Genomic DNA, 25,730 nt, shown 5'->3' on the forward strand with positions numbered 1-25,730 from the left:
TCCTGCAGATGGACAGACATAGACCTTTGATGTGAAGGTGCCCCTAAGAAAACAGGGAGCTAAGAGACCAAGTCTGAAATAATAAAAAGTCACAGAGTAGGGGGAAAAAGCTACATTGGAGTCGAGCCTACGGAGGAATCTGAGTTCCTTTCCGAATACAATGCCCAGGGAGAAGTCCCACGCTCAACTAAACAATCTCCACACAAAGGGGAGAAAATATAAACAGACTGCAGAGAAAGCCCCAAAGATGAAATGATCAGAAACGTTCTCACAGGAGTCTCTCACAGTCAGGAAGAACTTTGTGTGTTAGGGTGGGCAAACTGTCAACATGGGAAGGAGCGTTCTGACGCCTCCCCTCTATGTCCCCTGTCCCTGCCTGCCTTCTCTGCGTGGTGATCCGTTTGAGTTCCTGCCACTCACACTCGTATTACAAATTCATCATAGCAGTGATGTCATTTATTGATACCATAAAGGCCTTGAGGCTTAGCTTCTACTGCTTCGTATTCATAGCAGCCTTCATGGTAGATTTTATTTCTGAATTATAGGTGAGCAAGCTGCCAAGGTGAAATTACTTGGTAGGTGCCAGAGGATACATTCAGGCCCAAGGCCATCTGTTTCCAGTGCTCATACTAATCTTTACCTTGCTCCCTCCATGCTTGTCCTGGGTATCAAGTGCATTGAAGGCATTCGCTTTCCTGACCATACAGGGGAGACCTGGCAGGGAACTATTCTTCAGTTAGCAGCCACTGCACATAGCCCCAAATAAGCAGACCACCAGAGCCTTCTCAGTGTGGTTCAGAGGCATCTCCTGCCATTATAGGGTATCTAGAGATACACAGAGCACTTGATAGGGTCTCTCAAGCCTGCCCCCATGCAAAAGACACAGGCAAAACAAGAATTAAGATACTAACCAGCTGACTCACCGTAAGATCCTTAGCGGAGCCTCTCTGATTTTAAGACTTGGTCCTGGACTGGAATTCTATAGGAATTTTATGATTTTGCTATCAAGTGAAGGATATTCTGCTGTTGATTTCTGATTCAGGTGTATTCTGACCAGAAAATTCTCTTATTTATGGAGGTGTGCTTTATAACATTCGTATAACTGGGGATAGGGTTCCACGAGTTTCTGAAGACTTTAATAGTATTCTTTAAGCCATGTGTATTTTTACGTGGTAGTTTTTTTGGTGCTTGGAGACTTGTCAGTTTCTTCCTTTTACTGTTGGTGTTGTATTTCATGGCTTTTGAAGGACTGATGTTATTACATGGGCAAGCCTTGTGAATAAGATTGCCTAATAAGATTTTACTAGATGGCTCCTTATCTCCACAAAAGACTATCTTGATCCCCTAAACACTTTTTGGCATTAAAAGTACTTTTCCAATGTAAACACTATAAAATTAGTTTCTTTTAGTTAGTCTAGTGTATATGTTTCTATTGCTTTACTCTCAAGATGATGTGTCCATTTAGTCTCATACGTAGTCTATGAAAAGAGTGCTAGGTATATGTATGTATTTTAATGCATTCTGGGATCCCTTGTCTTTTTACATGTATTTGGTATGTCTTCTATCACTTTATTCTGTGGTGTGTGTGTGTGCCATGATTTTCTTTGTCTTCACCTGTTCTCTGTGTAGTCTTCTGTTGACTTCCATCATCTCTTGCCCTTTAAGAAGGTGCTATGTGTCACTTGCCTCTTCTCAGCCTTAGTCCTTGTATTTGCACATTGATTTAACACTACCTAAAGATAATCCCCCATCTTATTCCATGGAGTGTCAGTCTCTGAAGACTATGGCATACATTAAAGGAACTCAGACACTTGCTTCTGGAAAAATGTTAGACACTTTCACATCTTCTCAGTAAGCTAAGCAACTGAGGCAATGTTGGGGTCCAAGACTGATGCAGAGGCAGGAGTTTGCAGTAAGTGATGGCACTGTAAGTCATATGCAGAATCCTTCCTATTCCCCCTTAGTGCTGGCCAGTTCCACAACTGAGTCAGCTCATCCATGTTAATGGAAGGGTAGAGGGTAAGACATTAGTGTCTATCCTTGTCTTTCCTCTTCAATATTTCAAACTTTATATCATAAACAAGTGCAGCATTATACTCATTCTACTTTGGAGTGCTCTAAAGCAGTTACACTTATTTTTTCTTTTTAAACTTATTTTTTCTTTTTAAAGCAGCAATCACCATCACGTAAAAAGAGCAAAGGAAAAGTGAGCAGGCAAAAGTTACTGTCTTTTCTACATTGAGGAAATTCATATCCCATTAGAATCCTTTTGTGCTTTGAGTAAACATGGTAAAGATTGGGGAAAGGTAGCAGATTAATAGTTAATATAGTTAATATTTATAGTTAATATCAGGATATAGTGTAATAGCAGATGTCAATCATCATGAAGTCTCCACTTCCCCAGTCATATGCATTATAAAATTGTCATATGTATATTGTGTGTATATATTTGTATTTTATAAAGAAAATTCCTTTCATTAGATTCTTTAAAAGGCTCATATGATCTATTATCCACTATTGTTCTTCATGTTAGAAAAGCCAGGTAATGCTTGGCATGTGCTGGGTCTCATCCTCTGGACTTTGGTGTTTATTCATTCCAGAGGAAAATGTGTGAACTCATTTTTGTACGTATGCATTTATTTATTCATTGTCTTTCTCTTTTAAAAGCTTCCTTCCTACCTGCTACTTTAACTATGACTGTGGACAGGGGAGATAATGTGAGCATATCTTTCAGAAAGGTGTTAATTAAAGAAGAAGATGCAGTGATTTATAAAAATGGTGAGTCTGTTTCATCCCCTTCCATGTCTGTGGAATGAGACACTAGATAACATCTAACACATTAGATATTGTCATATTGCAATTTCAATGGTAGTTGTCTAAAAAGTTGCTATGATTCACCTATCAAATTTTATCTATAACAGAAGCCCTCTTAGACAATGTGCTTGGTTATTTAATTGATCAAATGGGGACAGGGATTCAAGTATCCATGTACATACATGAATATACATATAAGCTATAGGTGCTTACAATAAAAACTGTCTGTGACATAATAAGTAAAGTCTCAAGTCCCCCCAGGTAAGATGTGAGGTTGCCTGACTGTGAGGTTATTTGATGGTAAGGAGAAACAAATAGCATGTTGGAGCACAAACTGTTTTCTTCCACTTTCCTCCCTTGCCAGGTTCCTTCATCCATTCAGTGCCCCGGCATGAAGTACCTGATATTTTAGAAGTACAACTGTCTCGTGCTCAGCCCCAGGATGCTGGTGTGTACTCGGCCAGGTACATAGGAGGAAACCTGTTCACCTCGGCCTTCACCAGGCTGATAGTCCGGAGTAAGTGATGGAGAGGCCTCCATTCTGTACTGGTGTAGTTGTAAGTTATGGAAGCTGACAGTGCTACATAAGCAAAATGGAGAGATGGGGTGGCAGGATACCAAGGACTCTTGGGAATTTGACACAGAGGCTAACAAGCAAGTTGCAGAAAAGATAGACTCTAAGGAAAATGTGGGGTTCAGAGACAGTGGGGTTGGGCTGAGCTTTTCATCTAGGAGTTTTCTATTCCTACAGTTAAGGTCCACAATGCTTTGCTTCTGGTTTTATATTCCAGGTAGAAAGAATTAGCTTGGCCTAAATACATAGATGTCTACCAGCCTGAACAGGGAGCCGTAGGTGAGAGTAGAGCCAGGAAACAGAAGTCACAGTGGTGTCACAGGACCATCCCCATTAGAAGGGGAGTTGCAGTGAGGAGGGTCGTCTCACTGAGTAGGATTAGGTCATCTGGGCTCCTAGGTAAACATTAGTTCTTCCAAGTCCCATGTTAGGTCATTTAACTCTCTAATGTGTTCTTTGCTTTTAGATTTGAAAGTTGCAGGAGTTAGAACTAGGGAAAACTTTTCTCTTCCTTATAATTTAATCATCAAGTATAATCATCAAGGTAGAAGGAGCCAGCATCAGGAATTTTAATGGAGAAATTGATTTATAGAAAGCAAGAGACTTGCCTTGAATTTCCCTCAACCATGCCAAGTGATCTGTGCTATTAATCACTCAGGCCTTTGGATCTAAGTCTCTGTCATTTCTCTGGTGATGGAGCTCTTTAAATCATGAGGGTAATTCATTTTGCTTTGCAGTATGTTCATTCATTCATTCATTCAATAAAGGGTATTGATAAGTGTATTGAAAAGCATTGTGTTGGTGTTAAAGACAGAGTATAACACAATAAACCCCTATCCCTTGGGTAATTCCCAGTCAGACCAGGTATGTATATAATTAGATAAGTCAACATTACAATATAATGGAAGAAGTATGAAAAGTGTGGTTCACCTAGTTTATGTCTCATGCCAAGACACCTCAAGAGATATAAAGTAAAGTAAGGTATTTTATAGTCAGGATAATTGGAACTTAACTCAAGAGAAATCTGCCCATGTTCCCAAAACTGGTTTCCTGTGCAGTGTAGCTAGTTTTTTCTCTGGGTCCCACCAAGCCCCGGCAGTCTGACAGCCCACTTATAAAATCAACACACAGATGCTTATATTATTTAAACTGTTTGGCTTATATTATTTAAACCTAATGGCTCAGGCTTCTTGTTAACTGTTCTTATATCTTAAATTAACCCATTTCTATTAATCTATAATTTGCCATGTGGCTCGTGGCTTACGGGTACCTTACATCTTCGTTATCATGGCGGCGGCTCGCAGTGTCTCCCTCTCTGCCTTCCTGTTAGTCCTGCCTATACTTCCTGCCTGGCTACTGGCCAATCAGTGTTTTATTTATTAACCAATCAGAGCAACACATTTGACATACAGAACATCCCACAGCAGTGCAGTACTCATGATAAACCAGTCTTTAAAGGCACGAGATAGGATGTTAGCAGATCTATAGGATTCAGCTTTTGATGTCTAGCTTTTCAGTTACTTCTTGAACCAGTTCCCCTTTATTCCACTACACAGGACAGCCCAGATGGTAAAGGAACAATTGCATTCATTGTTTAAGATAGTTCTTGTCTAATATAATGCGGTATACTCAAGGCCTCAGAATCTGGGACAAATGGGTATGTTGTCTTGGACCAGACATTAGACTGGTATATGTCTGTTCGAGTATGGGAAAAACAGAAGGGTTTTCCTACTCTTAACTCTCACTTAAACACACGATTTCTGGCACTAGTGAGTGAGTACCACCACACCAAAAAAGTCTCCAGAAGATATCACCTGGGAATCTCACAGTTTAACTCTGTTGTGATTCTTCCTGGAGATAGTGTCAGATCCCACAGGTAAGGGCTCAGTTACTTTCATTGCCCTTATTTTGCTTGCAAGTTGAAAAACCACAGATCGTGCCCTGTGCTTCTGCCTGAATAGCTATAATCAAGGTTTCTCAAGCGTCTCTTCTTTGTTTTGGTGAATTGCTAGATAATCTCCCAGAATTCGGAAATAACTCAGGTTTATAATAGACAATACTAAAGAGGATTCAGATTAATGGCCACAGGGCAGAGATACACAGGGCAAGGAGCAGGGACAGGATAGGTAGCACTTCCATGCACTCTCCAGGAAACTTCTAATCCAGAAGCTCTCTCGATTTTGTTCAAATCATCAACCAACCTTCAACCCTTAGCCCTTCCTAGAGATTACAGGTGTGACTAATGTCCCAACTCTCCAGTCATGCCTTGGTGTTTCCGGTGAACCTTATCATAATGTTATTTAAGGGCCCCTTCACCACCAAAATAGTCATCTCATTAGCATCTCATTAGCATACAAAAGGCATCTCATTAGCATCAAAAGGTGTTCATCACTTTGAAGGTTTTAGAAACAGGGTACCAGGAACCAAGTATAGGAACCAAATTTTATTTCTTAATTTATTACATTGTCATCTGGAAAAATGTTTTAAATCTTTCCTTTTTCTGGGGGGGGGGGGCGGTGAGACAGGGTCTCATGAGAGTCTTCTAGTTCAGACTCCCAAGTGCTAGGCTGATAGACCTGAACTACCATGTCTAGTTCAAAGCTATTTGTAAATGTCAAACATGAATAGAGATTAGAATCTGGAGCTTATCTGGCCTTTTCTCATAAAGCAAAAGATCCTATTCTAATCTCCGTACTGTTTTCTGGTTGGAGTAGATGATGATCCCTCTGTGTTAGCATATTTAATGAAGCTGTTTGAGAGGCACTGCTGTCTAGAATCATTCAAAGGAAGTTCCAGTGGGGCTATAATCTCCCTATTTAACAATAATTCCCCAATATGACTCATTTCATGTTCAGCGAGGGAAGCTGGAGGCATCTTTTCATTTCCCATAACCATGAGGCATCTCTTCTGTGTGGACTAAAGCAGATGATGCTTTAACATTTTGTCATAGAAACCTCACTGATAATATTTACAAATGTCAGTATAAATTTTCTCCTTGACAAAAGATTTCTCATAACATAGGTTTTTTTTTCCTTTGTGTGCCATGGATACATGGTTTCTTAAATACAGAATCACAAATCTTAAAAGAAAAGCTAAGTCACATAAGCGAATATTATTTGATTACCAACAAACTCAGCTTCTCCATCCTAAGAGATCACCCCTGTAATCCTCTAGAGTTTTAGTATTTCTTCCTTCCTGGAATTGGGGATGAGGCTGGGCTACATCCACAGACAGATACTAAGCTGGGGAGCACAGTTTCCTGCAAGAGGAGCCTGTTCCACTTACATCATCTGACCTTGTGTTTAGCATGTGTAAGTGCCTGGTAGCCTGGCTCTCACTGTTTCTGCAGAGTTCTTTCTCCTATTGTACGCCAAGGAACATAACTGTTAGCTTTCAGACATCGTGTAATTTTATCTGTGAAGTGGAAGGCTGTAAGCACTGGTGTGTGTTGATAGTCTTCCTGATTATGTTAGAGAAAGTACTGATAGCCAGGAGTTCTTGCCAAGGAGGTTTGGAGGTTACATCAGCTGCAGGCATGTATCCAAGCACCGTGAGACTAGTGCTTGGGGACAATGATACTAGTTCCCTACAGAAGAAAAGTGAAACTAAATTTTCAACCACAAAGTGCTCCTGAGTTTTTCTGTATATTTGAAGTTGTTCTTGAGTCAAATCAGCAACCTGAAAATCGGAAGTAACAAGGAAAGATCTAGGAAGCTTTTGCCACCTTGAGCTGAGTTTTGCCTGTCTTGGTATTTTGCTTCACTTGTTTTTCATATACTTTCCAGCTGAAATAGTGTATGCAACTGGCTATTTCTTCTCCTTGGTCTTAGCCCTCCTTTGCCTACTCCATGTAGAGTCAACGTGCAGGCTTGCTGGCTGCAACTTCCTGGCACAAAAGTTTTTCATTCCAATGTTCTGGGTCTGAGGTTTGGGTTTTTTATCAGGTTCCTCAGTGGTTGAGATGCTATGGATCTGTATTAAAAATGCTTTGGTCTCGGACCATGCCATGAACACGCCAAATCTTCTCCCTCACAGTGCCTCTGACTGGGACACATTCTTTAGCCTCATCCTCCTTGTTGCTTTCGTGGTCCTGCACATCCAATTTGCATCCCACTCCCTTGGAAAGCCTTCCTTTATGCCCTTTCTATTGGCAAGGCAGGATTTGGTACTCCTTGTCTCTGCTTCTATCATCATTTTCTGTTTAACTCTCTCCCCTCCTATTACACTATTGTCTTTCAGAGTCCAGAGACTATATTTTCTCTTCATTCCCCATTGTCCACTAAAATGACTGTCATGTATTAGTTGTTCAATAACAGTTTGTTGAGTAGTCCATGCTTTACATTCCATCTCCATGTTTTTCTTAACAAAAGGATGTGAAACTCAGAAGTGGGGGCCCGACTGTAACCGTCCCTGTACTACATGCATGAACAATGGTGTCTGCCATGAAGATACTGGGGAGTGCATTTGCCCTCCTGGGTTTATGGGGAGGACGTGTGAGAAAGGTAAGTGAATATACTTGATGACTAAACCATAGCTTGAAAGAGCCATCATTACTGAATGGAGTTTTACATCTGGACATAGATGAGAGGGGGGCTAGAGGGCTTTTCTTATGTCTATGGTACCATCTTTGTGTGGACTAGATACTTTTTCTAAGGGTTATTTATTGCAAACCACTGGAAAGTTATAACAAAACACCAATCTGTGGTGCTGCAGTCAAAGTGAAGGTTCATAACCTGTGAAACTGAGTGGTAGCCCTGAGCCCCTTTTTATGAGGTGGTTTTGTTTTCTGGAAAGTAGATCATGATGGTGATTAGAATTTCCCTCTTTAGGAGAAACTTTAAAAGGAGAGTTTAGCATTTTAAGAGGTTGCAATTTGCTTTCTGAATCAGTCTTTGTGTCTTTTTCTCCCACAGCTTGTGAGCCACACACATTTGGCAGGACGTGTAAAGAAAGGTGTAGTGGACCAGAGGGATGCAAGTCTTACGTGTTCTGTCTCCCAGACCCCTATGGGTGTTCCTGTGCCACAGGCTGGAGGGGGCTGCAGTGCAATGAAGGTATGTACCACTTAGACTGGGAACAGAGGAAACTGCAGCTGGTGTATGGAGGCCACGCAGTAAGCTGATATCACTGAGTAGGATGCATCAGATTTCTTTGTTACTTACTTATGGCTGGATATAGAGATTTAAATCATAGACATTTTCAAGAAAAAGACATTAGATTGGACAGTGAGAGTCTGGACCTGGGAGTAGGTGTTTCTCATGAATGTCACTTAGGGATCTTGTTAAAACACAGATTGTAACTTGCATGGTTCTGGACTGGGGCCCAAGGATTAACATTTACATTGGATCTCCAGGCAATTATGTTACGGTTAGGTTTTCAACCATGCTTTGAATAAAAAGATTAAGGAAGATTTTACTTTATTTGTCTTGTGCCATAAAAATCAGGCTTTAGGACAGATCCAGATAACATTTAAGGTTCAAAAGTGAAGTTAACTCTTGTCACTTCATGGAGCTTACTCAAGAACTAATGATTGCCACTGCCAAATTCATTAGCAAATCCATTATCTCAGACTTCTCTTTGTGTATATGAGAAACCTTGAGATCTATGCTCACCAAATTTAAAGTACACAATGCTGTATATCTGCCTGTACTACACCTCTAAGAAGGTACTTAAACAGCACAACTGTAACTTTGTACCCTTGACTAACATCTCCCCAATTTTCCTACTAATCCCTGTAAACAACTGTCCCATGCTTCTGTTTCTTTAGATTCCATCTATAAGAGAGAGTGTAAAATATATGTCCTTCTCTGTCTGGTTTATTCAACTTAAATAACGTACATTTGCTTGTGTTTTTAGGGAACTTCTACACTTTTTTTAATAGTTACATGCCCGTGAACAGTGTGTGAGTATTCTGTTCTTTATACTCACCCACATTTGCTATCTTTTGTCATATCAATAATAGCCATTTTAACAGATGCAAGATGATGTCTCATTGAGTTTTTAATTTGTATTTTCTTAAAGTTGTCTGACTATGGGTTGCCAGTGATGACACCAGGGCTATGTGCATGTCAGGCTGCATCTCTCCTCTTTTCCTAATGACCAGTGTTATCAAACATGTTTTCATGTACATATTGGTTATCTATACATAGTCTAAGAAGTGTCAACCCAGGTTCTTTTGTTCCAGTGAAAATATATTGGAACTTTAATAGAGATTATACTGATTGAGCTGAAAATGCAAGTTGCCTCTTGGTTCCTTGAACATGTTGTCAAGTTAAAACTACCCACCCCAAAAAAAAAAAAAACCAACAAACAACAACAAAAAACCCCAAGGGACAATATTGTTTTTAAATTAATTTTCAAGTAAAAGTAATTCTATAGTTGACCAAAATAAGAGCAGCTCATCAATAGAAGTCACTCATCCTCTAACATTGTTAGAGTGTTGTAGACGAATTTCCAAACAGTCTTACTAAATAAGAAACATAGAGCCAAATACAGAGGTAATAGCCAAAGAGATCAGAGCAATAGCCACAACTAGCCTTAGCTCATCACCAGCAGTAGCTTCCACAGAGAGAGCTTTTTCCTGTGTAACCTGTGGGTTTTATTTATTTGGTTTTTTAAGACAGGGTTTCTCTGTGTAGCTTTGTGCCTTTCCTGGAACTTGCTTTGTAGACCAGGCTGGCCTCGAACTCACAGAGATCCATCTGCCTCTGCCTCCTGAGTGCTGTGATTAAAAGCATGCGCCACCACTGCCCGGCTGTAACCTGTGTTTTTATTGCCTTCCTATTCTGCCTTCTCATTGGTTCTAAGCCCAGCCACATGACTTCCTCGTCACTGCTTGTCTATACAGACCTCCAGGTCTCTATGGTTGGTACTGGGATTAAAGGCTCATGTCATCATGCTTGGCTGTGTCCTTGACCACACAGAGACTCTGCCTGCCATGTGATCAGATTAAGGGCATGGGCTACCACTGCCTGACTTCTGTTTATGGCTATTTGACCTCTAATCTCCAGGCAACTTTATTTATTAACATACAAAGAAAGTATCACATTTCAGCACAAATAAAGTATCACCACAGAGTGTCGTCCAAGGAAGTTCAGAAGTTCAGTAGTCCTTACAGGAAAGGTACAATTCCTGCTCCCCTTGAAGGAGCTTTGCAAAGTTCAGAAGTGCATTGAATGGCAGAAATACTCTGTCTTCAGGAGAAAATAAGGGACAAGAAAAGAAAGCTAATATCATCATAAATTCCCTTATTTGTAGTTTTTAGTAGTTTAACAGATATTTTTCTTTATATTTGCCCTGCTTGGTGCTTCCTGAATTATCAGGTGTGCAAATATCAACAGATTGGCAGAAATCTAAAGCACTAGTTCTGTTTTTAAAAAAGTTATTGATCTTGTGTACATGTGTGTGAATGTGGGCATGCCTACATGTGAGCATCAGACGACTTCCAAGAGTTACTTCTCTCTTTTCACCATTTGGGTCCCAGGGGTTGAATTCAGGTTGTCAGTCTCAGCAACAAGTGCCTTTGCCCACTGAGACAGCTCACCCCATGATTCTCAATCTGTGGGTCATGACCCCTTTGGAGGTCACATATCAGATATCCTGCATATCACATGTTTACATTACAATTCATAACAGTAGCAAAGTTACAGTTATGAAGTAGCAATTAAATAATCTTATGATTGCGAGACACCACAGCATGAGGAACTGTATTAAAGGGTAGCAGCATTAGGAAGGCTGAGAACCACTGAAACCAGTCCTGAACCAGTTTCTGCAATATCTTTTCTATGGTATTCTTTCCACACTAAGGTGTTTCACCTTATAATATTGTTCCGAGGGTGCAGTCGGAAGTTTTTCTGTGTCCTGCCTGGCCCGTAGTCGGGACAAATCTCTCACCCACAGTCCCACAGCCTTTTATAAAATAATCACACAGAGGCTTAATATTAATTATAACTGCTCAGCCATTAGCTCAGACTTATTACTGACTAGCTCCTACACTTAAATTAACCCATAAGTTTTATTTATGTTTAGCCACGTGGCTTGGTACTTTTTCTCAGTTCTGCCTTGTCATCTTGCTTCCTCTATGTCTGGCTGGCGACTCCTGACTCAACCTTCCTCTTCCCAGCATTCTCCTTGTCTGCTTATCCCACCTATACTTCTTGCCTGGCTACTGGCCAATCAGCATTTTATTTACCAGCCAATCAGAGCAACACATTCACAGCATACAGAGCAATATCACCCATCACGAGGGCCCTGATCATTGCTTCCATCCCTTTTTTCCTTTTCTTCAGGCTGAATGTCTGTGGGTATAGCTTCAGACCTGATGTTTTCTTTTTCTGTCTCCACTCTGTTTCTGAGTTCACACAGAATTTCTTGTATTTTAGATACAGGAATTGTCTAGTTGCTTTTCTATTGCTGTTTAGAAAAAAAAATACCCTAAGAAAAGCAGCTGAAGAGGTAAAGGGTTTGTTCTGGCTTATAATTCAAGAGTACATTCCATATGGTGGAGCCATCAAGTTAGCAGGAGCTCGAAGCAGCAGTCAGAAAGCAGAGTTATGATGCCTTTGCTCAGCTCACTGGCTCCTTTTTATGTATCCCTGGATCCTAGTGCCTAGGATGGGGCCAGCCACAATTGGCAGGCCTTTGTCCTTCAGTTAACCTTATCAACACATTTCCTCACAGGCATGCCCAGAGTGGCTCATTTCTCAGGTGTTCTAGATCTCATCAAGTTGACAGTTGAGTTAATAATCACTATGGTTTTCCCATTGTAGATTTTTTGGGGCGTGGGGTATTTTTATATTTCTCTGCTGAAATTTCTCATTGCTGTGGATGTACTATCTTGGACCTCACTGAACATAATATTTATACTTGATTTGAAAATCGTGTCTTCTCTTTCTAATATTAGTTCATTGCAGTTAGTTGCTATTGAGTTTTTCTTTCTTTTTCTTTTCTTTTCTTTTCTTTATTGCTTCTTATGTTGAGTAATTTGAAATGTTAGCATGAGCATCTAATATTACATTGAGGGGATTCTGGAGCATGATATGTCCCTTAGGGGCTATGCTCACTTTGTTATTTTACTAGGCAACTAACTTGGTAGGACTCAAGCTACAGGCTGTGACTCTTAGTCATCAGGTAAAACTCTATTCAGTTCTTTCATCTTTACCTGGGCTTCTCCTGGTATGCTGAGCATGTGTGGTTCAAGGGTTAGCCAAAGATCTGAGTTTTCTTTCCAACTCACTATTTCCAGTTTCCCTTCTCTCTTCAGCTACTGATTTCTCTAACTCTCTCCTCCAATTTGTCAAGCCAATGAAACAACAGATTTGTGTGTGTGTGTGTGTGTGTGTGTGTGTGTGTTTTATCCTCTTACATGGTGTTAATTGTTCCCAACACTTAAGCAAAAAGCTGAAAAATGAGAAACACACCATTCCTATCTTCTAAATTTTAATTCCCCTTTAGAAGTCCCCTGGTTTCCTCTGCCCCGCATACCCTCTCTGATGATTTCATGTAATCATTTTCTGAATATTGTATTTAGAAGTGTGTCCTGGTAGAAAATTACTGAATTCTCTAGAAGCAAAATTGCTTAGCTTTTAAATCTCAGTAAAGCTCACAAATGGCACACTACTGTTTATAAATCAGCAAAGTTGATAGTGTGGAAGGACATCAAAACTAGCCATTGAGAGGCTTAGTTTCCTTTCTTCCTCTCCACTAACATTGCTTTATGACATCTTTGTTTCCAGCATGCCCACCTGGTTACTATGGACCAGACTGTAAGCTCAGGTGCCGGTGCAGCAATGCTGAGAGGTGTGATCGGTTCCAAGGCTGCCTCTGCTCTCAAGGATGGCAAGGGCTACAGTGTGAGAAAGAAGGTAAAGCAAGGTAACACTGTGGTCAGGGTCACGGTCAGCAGGTCAGAGGAGAGCCCTGCTGGTGTAGTCCTTGCCCTGACATCCTAACATCCTCTATTTCTTACACACACACACACACACACACACACACACACACACACACACACACACACACACACACACGACAACAACAAGAAACAACATTCTTGTTCTTCCTAAGGATTTGTATTAGTTTCTTTTCTATTACTGTGGTAAGACACCATGACCCTACAATTTAAAAAAGGAGTTTAACTTAGCTTATGGTTCCCAAGGGTTAGAGTCTCTGATGTCAGAGTGAAGACATGGCTGGAGAGAGTTGGAGTAGTGGTGGAGAGCTCACATCTGGATCCACAAGCAGGAGCCAGACACACACACACACACACACACACACACACACACACACACACACACGCACGCACACACACACACACGGAGAAAGAAAGAGAGAGAACAAGTAGGAAGCAGAATATACACTGAAGATGGCCCAGAGGCTTTTAAAACTTCAAATCCATCCCTAGTGACCCATCTCTTCCAACAAGGCCATATTGCCGAATCCTTCTCAAATTAGTTCCACCAACTGGGGACTAAATATTTAAATTCCTAAGCCCATGAGCTTCATTCTCATTCAAACCAACACAGGATCCTCAGACTACCATTGTTTCTTTCTACTCTGAATAAACCAAATGCTGGCTGAGATCTTCAACTGACTGTTCTGATCCCTTTCTGGAGGACCAGCCTAGTCATAGATCTGAATAACAGGGGAACAATTACTTTGGGGGGACCTGGACAAAGAATACTTGGAAAGGAGGATAAAGGAAATGCTTCCCTCACTTACCAAGGCTTTTTTGAGGTGTACCCACGCTGTGTGCATGAGCATTTCCTTTCCTTTCCCTGCCTGCCATATGTAAATTTCACCTAAGTGCAGCCATAGCCATTCCTTTGGAAAGTGCAGACTGTGTCTGCTTCTTTGCTCCTTGGCAAGTGTTGAGTTACCATAGAGAACAAAGCTGGAGAAATGGTTCAGCAGATAAGAACACTGGCTGCTCTTCTAGAGGACCCAAGTTCAGTTCCCAGCATCCACATGGTAGCTCGCAACAATCTGTCACTTGAGCTCCAAGGGACCCAATGTCCTCTTTTGGCCTCCACAGACACAGACAAAACACCCACACACATAAAAAACATTAGAAATAAAAAGCATGTAACACATTTTACTAGTGTAAATGTGATTTAGAAAGAGATACATTTTTTAATTCAATCTTTGCTCAGAATAAGGCAGCTAGCTGGCTTGGCTTTTTGTCCTTGTGGCAAAATGCCTAAGAAAGTCGGTAAGATTGCCCGCAAGTGAGGTCACATGACGTAACAGCAAGCCCGAGGGATTCAAGGACCCAGGTTACTCCTTTTATGCTAATCTACTTTTGAGTGAACTAGCTGTGCTCCTGCCTGAGGGAATGGCCCCAGTGACCTGGTCGCCTTGCATAGAGGTCTCACCTACGAAAGCTTTTACTCCTTTTTAAATAATATCACCTCACTAAAGGTCAAATTACCATGACACATAACTTTGGGGGACACACTTAAACCAGAATCCAATAATATTATCTGCTTCTGTATTTAATTAAGATAATTAGAGGTTTTTTTTTTTCTGTCAAAGACCCTATACTTTAATTAAAAGTTAATTAATTTTCCACGGTGCAGGTAGCAGACACATGGGGTCCTGGTTCCATTGCTTTTGTTAATACCAGGGAACTGTTTTCCTCATTCAATATTGGCGGCACCGTTTTTTATTTGACTGGCTAGAGATTACTTTAGGGGAGTTTATCTCATGTCGATTTTGTGATTGTATATAATTTAAATCACTCTGTTCTTATTATTTACATGTCACTTACAGACTTCCCTCATGCTTCCACATTGAGGATCACGTTGTTGACCAGCACCATTATGAGGCGCTCTCCTGAGCTGAGAAACTTTATTTATTTATGTATTTATTTATGTATTTACTTTGTAATGGTACACTTTAAAAAGCAAGGTGGGGACTGAAAGCTAGGTCTCGGGGAGGAGGTGGCTACAATGAGCATTTTAATATTGAGATTCTTCCTCTCTTTCCAAGTCCACTGAGGGAGCACAGTACCATGGAAAAAGACTGCATTTTGGCTTTAGGAAGACCTGAGCTTGAGCCTAGGTTTTGAGGTCGAGTTCCTTCTTCTATAAAGTGGAGATGACAAATGTGCCCTCAAGTTCACTATGCAATGATAAAACAAAATAGTTATAAAGTTCTCGAATAGAATAGGTCTTCGTTTTTTTCCCCCATTGCTATGATAAAATATTCGGACAAAAGCAATTTAAGAGAAAAAAGGTTTTATGTTGGCTCAAAGTTCAAGGTACATCCCCAACATGGTGGCCAAGGCAGTAGAAGCTGAAGTGGGAGGGGGTGACATTGAACCCAGAGTCAAGACACAGGGAACAATGAACGATAGTGATCAGTTTGATTTCACCAGTTCAGGATCCTCAGCAGGGACAGTACCACTCAGAGTTAGTGTGTCTTCCTGCCTCAGCCTATTCAAGATGATCTCCTGCAGATAGGCTCATAGAGCCATCTCCCAGGTGACTGTAAATGTTGTCAAGATGAATTCATCTACAGTGGAGTGTCTTTAGAGCAGTTATTGCTGTTACGTTGAAGATTGGACTGCATGATTCTAATATATATGTATTTTTTTAATTTAGGCAGGCCGAGGATGACTCCACAGATAGAGGATTTGCCAGATCACATTGAAGTCAACAGTGGAAAGTTTAACCCCATCTGCAAAGCCTCTGGCTGGCCCCTACCTACCGGTGAAGAAATGACCCTGGTGAAGCCGGATGGGACCGTGCTCCAAGTAAGAGCCGTGCCTCAGTATGCCTGCTTAGCACTGGAAGATGCTTTCAACATGGTGGTCTGTCTTTGAAAGCTGGATTTCACTCTGGGCCTTAACCGCTCCCTGGCTGGTGTGTGGGCAGCTTGATAAAGCACCATGCTCCTGGGGGGTGTAGAACTGACTCACTCGCGCTAACTTCCTCTGGATGGGCGGTACTGCAGTGCCAGACTGGGAGTGTGCCGTCACACTGGGGTTGTGCCAAGGAGAGTCCCCATCCTGCAAAACTGTCCGCCTATGTGTGGTGAACTGAGTTCAAGTCAGGCTGTGTAAGGCCCTGCCCTCACATTCTCTCCATGTTTCTAAATCCTACATGAGGAAGAGCAAGGTGGCCTAGGCGCCACATAGGGACAGTGAAGCCCATGAATCCCTAACATTCCTGTGCTGCCATGACACAGATTTTGTTATAGTACTAAGGCCTGAGCCTAGGGAGGGTCTCTACCAATGCTCTATGCCCATCCCAGACATGAGGAATTTTTTAATTGAAAATAATTTTTTCATACGGTATATTCTGATCATGGTTTCCCCTCCCTTATCTCCTTCCAGATCCTCTCCATCTCACCACACATCCAACTCCATGCCTTCTTTCTCTCTCTCTTTAGAAAACAAACAGACCAATAAACAAACAAACCAGAATAAAACACAACAAACACAAAGAGAAAACAAAGAAAAAACATGAGAAACACATACCCGCTCATAGACACACATATGCAACCACACAAAAAACCCATAAAAACCCAAAATCAGAAACCATAATAGACAAGCAAAAGACAAGTTAGGTTAAAAACAAAAAACAAACAAAAAAATCATTATGAGCAAAATTTTTCCAAAAAGCATCGCTGAGTTCAATTTGTCTTGGCCTTCTATTGTTGGTCATGGAGCCTCCCTTAAGTGTGGTTTGTGTATCCAGTAAGACTCCATTAGGGAAACTAAATTTTTCCTTTGAAAGTGGTTGTCAAATGGTGATAGCTTCTAGTTTAGGAATGGAAGACTGTGTCCACTTCCCATCTCAGCACTGAGACCCCATCTGTCTTGGACATGTACATGCTGCTACAGTGTCTGTGAGTTTATATGTACATTGGTCCTGTTGTGTCTGGAAGACATTGTTTGCTTGGTGTCTTCCATCCCCACTGGATCTTACCATCTTTTTGCCTCCTCTTCCACATAGCTTCTTGGGCCCTGAGTGGAGGGTTTTGATGAATACATTGCATTTAGAACTTAGTGTTCCAATGTCTCTCACTCTCCACATATTGTCCAGTTGTGAGTCTCTGTATTTGTTCCCATCTGCTATGGGAGGATCTGATGTTGGCTGAGTGAGACACTGATTTATGAGTGTAACAGAATGTTGTTAGGAGTCATTTTATTGCTGGCAGAACAGTGGTATTTGGTTTTCCCCTAGGTTTATCTAGTCCCCCTCACCCTATCCATACCCCCCATCTCTTCTCTCTATCACTGTCTCCTCTCTCTCACTGTTTCCTCTCCCTCTCACTGTCTCTCTGTAGATGGACAGCCATCTCAAGCCTATCTAGTCTTAGGTTCATGGCCATCTGAGCAGTGTTCGGTATGGGTTTCATCTCATGGAGTGGGCCTTAAATCCATGAACACTCGTCAATAGGGGTGAAGACTCTGGGTAGGCACCAGCTGGATGTTTCAGTGTTTGGTGAGTAATGTAGGTGTTGTCTTCATCAATAGGACCTTACCATTAGTTAATGGAGAGCAACAAATAGTCATGGCAATAGCCTGGGTTATTTGGGAGGTTTCCATGAGACCTCTTTGAACAACAACTTGATTAGATGTAGCCTAATTCTGGCACTGGAGGTTTCACTTGGTGATAAGAGATATCTAGTTGATCCTTTGTCTCCCCATGATTTGGTGATTCCATTCAAAGTTTTTTTCATATGTATATATGTATATGTATATGTATATATTTTAGCTATCTTCTACTATAGTAGGTTTCCATATGATCCCTAAGATGGCTCTTACCTCTCCCTCTCCATTTGATCTTCCAATCCAATCTCCTACCCATTTCTCCATAACCAGATATGCTATTTATTCTATTTTAGGAGTTTCTTCCCTCCCCTCTAGTCCCTTACTTTATACCCAATATCTGTGGTTATATGGATTATAGCCTCCTTATAGAAGATTTAATATCTAACATTCACATATAAGAGAATACATACCCCATTTGTCTTTTTGGGTCTGAGTTATCTCATTCAGGATGATTTTTTTCTAGCTCCATCCATTTACCTGTGAATTTCATTTTTCTTTTACCAGCTAAGTAACATCCATTGTGTAAATATCCCACATTTTCTTTATATATTCTGTTGAAGGACATTTATGATATTTCCAACTTCTGTCTATTTTGAATAGAGCAGCAATAAACATAGATGAGCAAGTATCTCTGTGGTAAAATGGAGCATCCTTTGGATATATGCCCAAGATCTTGAAGTAGCTCTATTCCCAGCTTCTTGAGGAACCACCACACTGATTTCCATAGTGACTTGTAGCTGTAACTCCACCAGCAATGGATGAGTGTTCCCCTTATTCCATATCCTCACCATCATGAGCTATCATTTGTTTGATGTGAGAAGACACACCTTAATTGTGAATGGTCCTAATCTAAAAATTCCTAGTCCATGCTAATGTCCTGAATGTTTCCCCATAGTTCCCATTTGGGATGTGGTGAGGTTGCGGTCCAGTCCCATAGACTGTGAACATGCCATTTCCCTAGTGTCACTTACGGAGAAGACTGTCCTTGTTCCAGTGTATATTTTTAGCACTTTGTGCAGATTAGTTTTGCTGTGTACCTGGGGTCTGCTTCTCAGTGCTCTGTTCTATCTGAATGGTCTACGCTTCTTATTTCATGTCAATGATGTGCAGTTTTAATCACTATAGTTTTGCAGTGTAGATAGAAATTGTAAGGACTCCTGTGTTTTGTTTTTGCTCAGTTTTTCTTTGCTGTCAATTAACTGATTAATAAATGTGTGAGCCTGTGTGAGTATATGGGTATAGGTGCACTATATGGGTACAGGAGTGTTGTTTTTTTCATTGTCATAGAGGCGGCATTTTAATCTACTGCTGTTTCAGCCAATAATTGTGTCTCCGAAGTTACTGGCCTGCTTCTCTGGCAGGGGCCCAGCTGCTCAGGTTGTGACCTGGTGGGAATTCTGTTCCCACAGGCACCAGCTCTGTCACTCACAGCAAATGTAGCTTTTAATAAATCTCTCTCATTCTATTTACCAAGAAGACTTGGAAGTCAGAGACGAGGGTGAAAACCTGATAGCTCAGAGAGGTTGAACAGCAACTAGCTGACCTCTCTTTGCCATCTATGAAAGATACTATTTTTCCACTCTGCCAGACCAAAAACAAACAAAACAAATCAAAACAAAAACCCCCACACCACTCAAAGTCCTTCCTACTACTTCCTGTGTATCTATCATCTTCCAGACATCCTCTGGCTCTCTGTGATTACTTTCTGTCAACTAGTTGCTAACTTGGCCTCTTGATCCCAGGTTGATTTTAGTTAATTAACGCAAATTTGGGTTTCACAGTATGACTGAATATCCCGCAACACAGGAGCTCAGTGAGGCCAAAGAGGGCATCAGATGCCCTGGGACTGGAGTTATAAGTGGTTGTGAGCTGCTATGTGAGTGCTGTGTACTGAACCCTTGCCATTTGAAGAAGCAATAAATGCTCTTAACCTCTGAACCATCTCTACATCCCCTTTGCTGTCTTGTTATTTTGTTGGTTTTTCAAATATAAATTCTGGGGTTTTGCTGTTTGTGTTTTTTTTTCTCTGTTAAGAATTTCACCGGTGTTTCTAAAAAGACTGCACTGTTTGCTTTGCATAGTATGAATCTTTTAACAGTATTTGTTCTTCTTAGTCCTGAACACAAGCTGTCCTTCCACATCTTTCACCAATATTTGACTGCTTTCATTATAACAGTCTTTCACCCATAGCTAAGGCTTCTAGTTCTATATTGAATAAGAAGGGAAGCAATGGGATATTCTTGTCCTGCCCCTAATTCTAACAGAAATGATTTCCCTATTTAATATAATACCAACTATAGATTTGTTATGTATAACTTTTTTATTTTGGTATATATTTCTTCTATTCTGAATTTCTTCAGGGCTTTTTAAAATAAGGGATGTTGGATTTTGTCAAAGTTTTTTTCTGCATCTAAAGAGATGACTTCATGGTTACTGTTCTTGAATGCTCATGATGTATAATTTTCTTACTTTGTTGTGTCGTTGTACAGTTTAGGTATCCAAGTAATTCTAGATTGACCAAAGTCTTTTATAGTATTTTGCTTTGTGGTTACAATGAAGCTTCACAATATTTTTGTATAAGCATCTGTTTTCAAATGTTATCAACTTAACATTGTTTATAAATATAAGAAAAGAAGTGGGCAGGGAAAATACTATCACAGAGAAGCCACATCTGTACAAGTGCACATGTCTTGGCTGACAGGTTAGACATGTTTCATCGGGCTCACCTCTGGGCAAGACCAATGATGCCTTACCCCATTCCCCCAGCAACCTACTCAGCAGCCTCCAGTGGTTTGAATGCCAGCCAGGATGGTGGAAGTTTCCAGCTCAGTGTTAGCCTGTTCACTTAATTTCTTAGGACCAAGCTGTGTGGTGTCTTCTGTACTGTGACCAGATCCCTCTAGTTCTGATAGGCAGCTAAGAGGATTGGGAAGAGCTATGTTGTTTGGGAGTTTCTGGTGCCCCCTTCACAGGCCCACTCCTGTGGAGGTGTCTCATACTTGGGACTGGGGTCTCTGTGAATACTCCACTGTTTCCAGGGGCAGCAATGTCCAGTCTTGCAAGGCAACTTCTTTCAATTGTGTTTTGATTTTTTTTTGTGTGGGTGTTACAATCAAACAACATCTCCTACATGGCTTTATTAGGCTCTCTTTATTCCCTATTAACCTTCTCTCACCCTGAAGCCTCGTTTCTCTAATCTTCCTACCTCCCTTCCTGCTCAAATCTTACCATTCGGTACTTCCTGTCTTTCCTTTCTTTTTACTGGGTTCCACTACCCCACTCCTCTTCTTAGTTTCCTGGCTTCCGTCAGTTCTCCATGTAAAGCAAAAAGAACTCAAGAGTTGAAGGTAAGACTCACATATGAGAGAGAACATATGGAGTTTGTCCTTCTGGGCCTGGATTACCAATTGATTCTCCATGGTTCTGGGCCTCACTGCAGAGGCCCCATTATTTTGTATAATCACTTGGCACCTCCCTCCCTCTTTTTTTCTTCTCAGCACATAGTCTATGTTGTGATGCCTTGGCTGGGAGAGAAGTAGGTTAGGCCGTTCTATAGACATCAATGCTGCCATGCTGGGTCACCCTTGGAGCCCACAGCCATCTAAGACTGGTGCATCATAGGGTTGGGACCAAAGCACACTTTGCTGTGGGATGTCTGCTGCTGAGGTGCACTCACAGACCATTGCAACCAGTCAGAGTTGATATTGGCCCCAAAAGAGAACCCCAAATAACTGGAGCCATGTGTAGGAAATTTGCCACTGAGACCAGTGCAAGAGACTCTTAAAGCCACTTTATGATTGCTTTAGCTGTATTAGGACTGCTATTTCCTCATGCCCTATATCGGTTTCCTGTGTTCAGTACATACTGCTTCTGCAGTTGAGGGGCTTTCAGCTGTGGTTGCTTAGATACCCATTTTTGCAAGCGTTAGAGCTTTCTCACCCCAACTTGCCCTATATCTATATCTACCCTGAGATGTTGTTGAATAAATGAGACTTGATCAGAATCCTGTCTTGTCTCCATCTCTCATGTCTCTTGTCTCCCACATTCTCACTCCCCCTCTAGGGTCTCCTTTGACTTACCTGTGGGTTGGGACAGCCATGGCCCCCACTGGGCAACCAGTGTAAGCCTGGAGGCTTCATTTGCAGCCAGTAGCTTGAGGATAGGCCCCATGTTTGGTTTTCAAGCCACCATTCAAAGGAGGGATGGTGGAGGGAGTCTCCTGGCTACTCTGGCAGATGCTCAGTTGGACTAGCATCTGATTGGCACAATTTCAAAGGGTCTGCACAGTCTTTGGGATTTGTTTGAGGCTCATACTTTGGCTGTAAATGATGCAAATGAACATAAGTCTGTTTCAGCAGGGGATATACAATCCTACTTGGTGCCAAGTCTGGAGTCTCTGTTCTTGAGCACTGGTCTCAGGATATGGGTACTTGGGATCCACCTAGTGCCTGGTCTCACTATTTAGCACTGAGTTCCAAGGCAAGGTCCTATGCTCAGTTTCTTTCCCTGCTCATCAGTAGATGGAATCTTGTTCCTTGCTGTGGCCCAAAGGTTGGGTGATGGAGGAAGTTCTTGGTGAACAAAGGTCCAACCATTTAGTTTATAGAGTACATACTAGCCTAGAGGGTCAGAGGCCGTGAGGCTCTGCCTGACAACTGGGTTTCACTATGATGTACCTGGCATTAGCTCAAGTCTAAGGCTTGGACTTAATCCCCCCACCCAAGTGGGAGTTATCTCTTTCCACACTATCTGCTTGGAGTTGGGAGATCTCCAAGTAAGTTTGCTTTCCACCTTCAACAGTATATACCTTTTTGTATTTTCACGCTAAAACCAGTCACTGGTTTCTCTTACCCAACTCCCTCAGCTCCCATGAAGGCAATTTGGTGAGTCAACAGTTCTTTGGGTGTATTGCTCTGTGAAGAGACCATTGCTGGGGCATCTAAGTCAGCTGTTTTCGTCCCATAACTTTGTAGCCTTGCCTGCCTCATGTTCAACCAATAGGGAGCTAGATGCGTAACCGAGGAAGTGGACAAAAGGAATAGGGATCCCTGTGTCTTCAGATCCATGTGTCTTTTCCCATTGCACCATACCCAACAGCCCCTCAAATTCGCAGGAAGCTACTTTGTCCTTCCATCCTGCCATCTCTGTATTAGGCCAGAAAAGAAAAAAAAATGCTACTCAGAGCAGTTTTAAAAGAATTAAACTCCTTGCTGGTAAGTGTTTATTCCACACTTCCAAACACAAATACAACAGCAGGATCTGGGAGGGCACCAGTCCAGTGTAAACTTTTCAGGGCTGCTACAATAGCTTTGGAAATAAGCCAGTGATTATATTAGCATTGTACTTGGCTCCTCAGTCTCTCCTAGAAAACTTCCTACTAAACAATGAGCTGGAGTATGTGTTATGGACCTTTGTGTTTAAGTACCTATCCCAAGAAGTTTCAATATGTTTTTCTGTGTTTGACTGTTCTAGCCAAATGACTTCAACCATACAGATCATTTCTCAGTGGCCATATTCACCATCCACCAGATCTTCCCTCCTGAGTCAGGAGTTTGGGTCTGCAGTGTGAACACAGTGGCCGGGATGGTGGAAAAGCCTTTCAACATTTCTGTCAAAGGTAAGTTTCACTCAACATACCAAGGGTATGTTCTTGAAGCCATGATAGGGCCTTATGGGTCGTGGCACAAATTTTAGATTTTAAGCCTTCACGTAATCAGAACCCATTGGAGGGTTGTGGCCATGGGTATTTTAAGGAAACATCTTTGAGTGTAGATAGCAGTAAGGAAAGCAGAACCAAATCAGAGATCTCAGAGTTAGCCATGAGATTAAATCCCAGGAGGGAACTCCAAGGAGCAAATCCTCTTTCACCACTTAGAGAACACTAGCAACCCCACCCCCCACCCCCGAACTCAAGAATGAATCTGATTGCTAAAACTTTCTTCAGTTCTTCCAAAGCCCCTGCATGCCCCAAATGTGATTGACACTGGACACAACTTTGCCATCATCAACATCAGCTCTGAACCATACTTTGGGGATGGACCAATCAAATCCAAGAAACTTCTCTACAAACCTGTTAATCATTATGAGGCCTGGAGACATATTCAAGGTAAGGTTTGGACACAAGAGGCACCAGCAGGAGGTCTAGAACCAGGAACAAGATTTCCCTGTATATCAAAATCTCCTTCCACCCACATTAACCCACACTGCATTAAGAATATTTTAGTACATGTAGAGGCCATTCAAGTTCCAGAAATGACTTTCTAATGCTACTGAGCACTTTGGGACACAGACATAGCCACACTGTGGGCTACTATCTGTATCAGCTTTCCTTTACAGGACTCTGAAGCCCCAGTTGTAATTTAGGACTCTGCCATGCCTGGCCCTGGTGGAAAGTGTTTCTACCATGTGAACAGGAAGGTTCACGGCCATGATAGAAAAGTAGAGGCCCTTAATCTGCCTAGATCTTGAGAGCAATGATTTCTGCTGTGCTAGATTTTCTCTCCTCTCATTTCCTACCTTGTTTCATCCCAAAGACCCTGAACACAGAGGGTTTTATAAAAAATTGAACCTGGAAAAGTTTAGTCTGTGGCAGACAGGATTGCACTTGGGGTAGGGAAAAGGAGGGGGTGTGGCCAAAAGGGATGCTCATCCCTCTCTGCTTCTGGACAAAAAAGAATGCAGCACATAATAAAAGATTATGAATGTCATGAAAAGGTAAATGTATCTTAAGACACATATTAGTTTTATTTGCTGTGTGATAATGTAAAACCATAATTTAAAAAAATGTAAGTTAAAAATAGAGACAGTCGGGCAGTGGTGGTTTATGCCTTTAATCACTCGGGAGGCAGAGGCAGGTGGATCTCTGTGAGTTCAAGGCCAGCCTGGGCTGCAGAGTGAGTTCCAGGAAAGGCACAAAGCTACACAGAGAAACCCTGTCTCAAAAAAAGAGAGACTTACCAGTTGCTCATCCTGTTATAACTGGGCCGTCTTGCAGGCAGACAGTTGTCATTGCCCTGCTAGTGGGCAATGCGGATCCTGCCACTCCTAATTTTATCAAATTGTGCCTAACATTTTCCCTATGTTTTATTGTATGTAGACACTTGAGAAAGTTAAAAAAAAAAAAAGAGGGCCAGGTAGTTGGCTCAGTGGTTAAGAACACTTTTGTTGATGCAGAGAGAGGACCTGGGTTCAATCTCCAGCACCCACATGATGGTTCACATTTATGTGTAACTCCAGTCTCAGGGGATTGGATGCACTCTTCTGAACTCCATGGGCACCAGGCACCCACATGGTACCCTTATATATGCAGGCAAAATACCCCTAGACACACACAAAATAACCAAACAAATCTAAAAATACTGTAAGAAAAACAGAGGTTTGACTCAATAATTCAGCTGAGCTTGATACACCAAATAAAACAACAGTATTATTTATTACTGAACTCTTCAGATTCCAGTGTAGATCCAGCCCAACTTTGGAATCTCAAGGATTTAAGGTTGTTTTGTGGCTTTTCTGTTTCCAACATCAACAGCTGGGCCGTGTGTGTGTGTGTGTGTGTGTGTGTGTGTGCGTGTGTGTGTGTGTGTGTGTGTGTGTAATATGTTTTTAATAATAAAAACGATCTTCTAAGAATTGATAAACATAGTTCTTTTTTTTTTTTTTTACCAATTAGCAATTTATCATAAGGTAAGTCAGAATTGAACTTTGCTATATCCATAGAGATAAAGACAGAGATAAAGGAACGGACAAAACAAATAGCTAAGAGAAACGCGCAGGCCAGCTATT

General features: G+C 41.5%; 1 protein-coding gene across 2 annotated transcripts in view; it reads left to right on the forward strand.

The window, feature by feature from the left end:
• The window catches only part of Tek (TEK receptor tyrosine kinase), a 114,589-nt gene that overhangs the window by 48,409 nt on the left and 40,450 nt on the right, over positions 1-25,730 (forward strand). For both annotated transcript variants that reach the window (XM_006974017.4, XM_006974018.4), the window contains exons 3-10: positions 2,668-2,778; positions 3,179-3,331; positions 7,759-7,890; positions 8,302-8,442; positions 13,123-13,251; positions 15,988-16,139; positions 23,418-23,562; positions 23,890-24,051. In XM_006974017.4, coding sequence (XP_006974079.1) covers positions 2,668-2,778; positions 3,179-3,331; positions 7,759-7,890; positions 8,302-8,442; positions 13,123-13,251; positions 15,988-16,139; positions 23,418-23,562; positions 23,890-24,051 — 1,125 coding nt within the window. The remainder of the gene's footprint in view (positions 1-2,667; positions 2,779-3,178; positions 3,332-7,758; positions 7,891-8,301; positions 8,443-13,122; positions 13,252-15,987; positions 16,140-23,417; positions 23,563-23,889; positions 24,052-25,730) is intronic.

This window comes from Peromyscus maniculatus, chromosome 2 (assembly GCF_049852395.1).
Source record: "Peromyscus maniculatus bairdii isolate BWxNUB_F1_BW_parent chromosome 2, HU_Pman_BW_mat_3.1, whole genome shotgun sequence".
In the NCBI taxonomy this organism is placed as follows: Eukaryota; Metazoa; Chordata; class Mammalia; order Rodentia; family Cricetidae; genus Peromyscus; species Peromyscus maniculatus.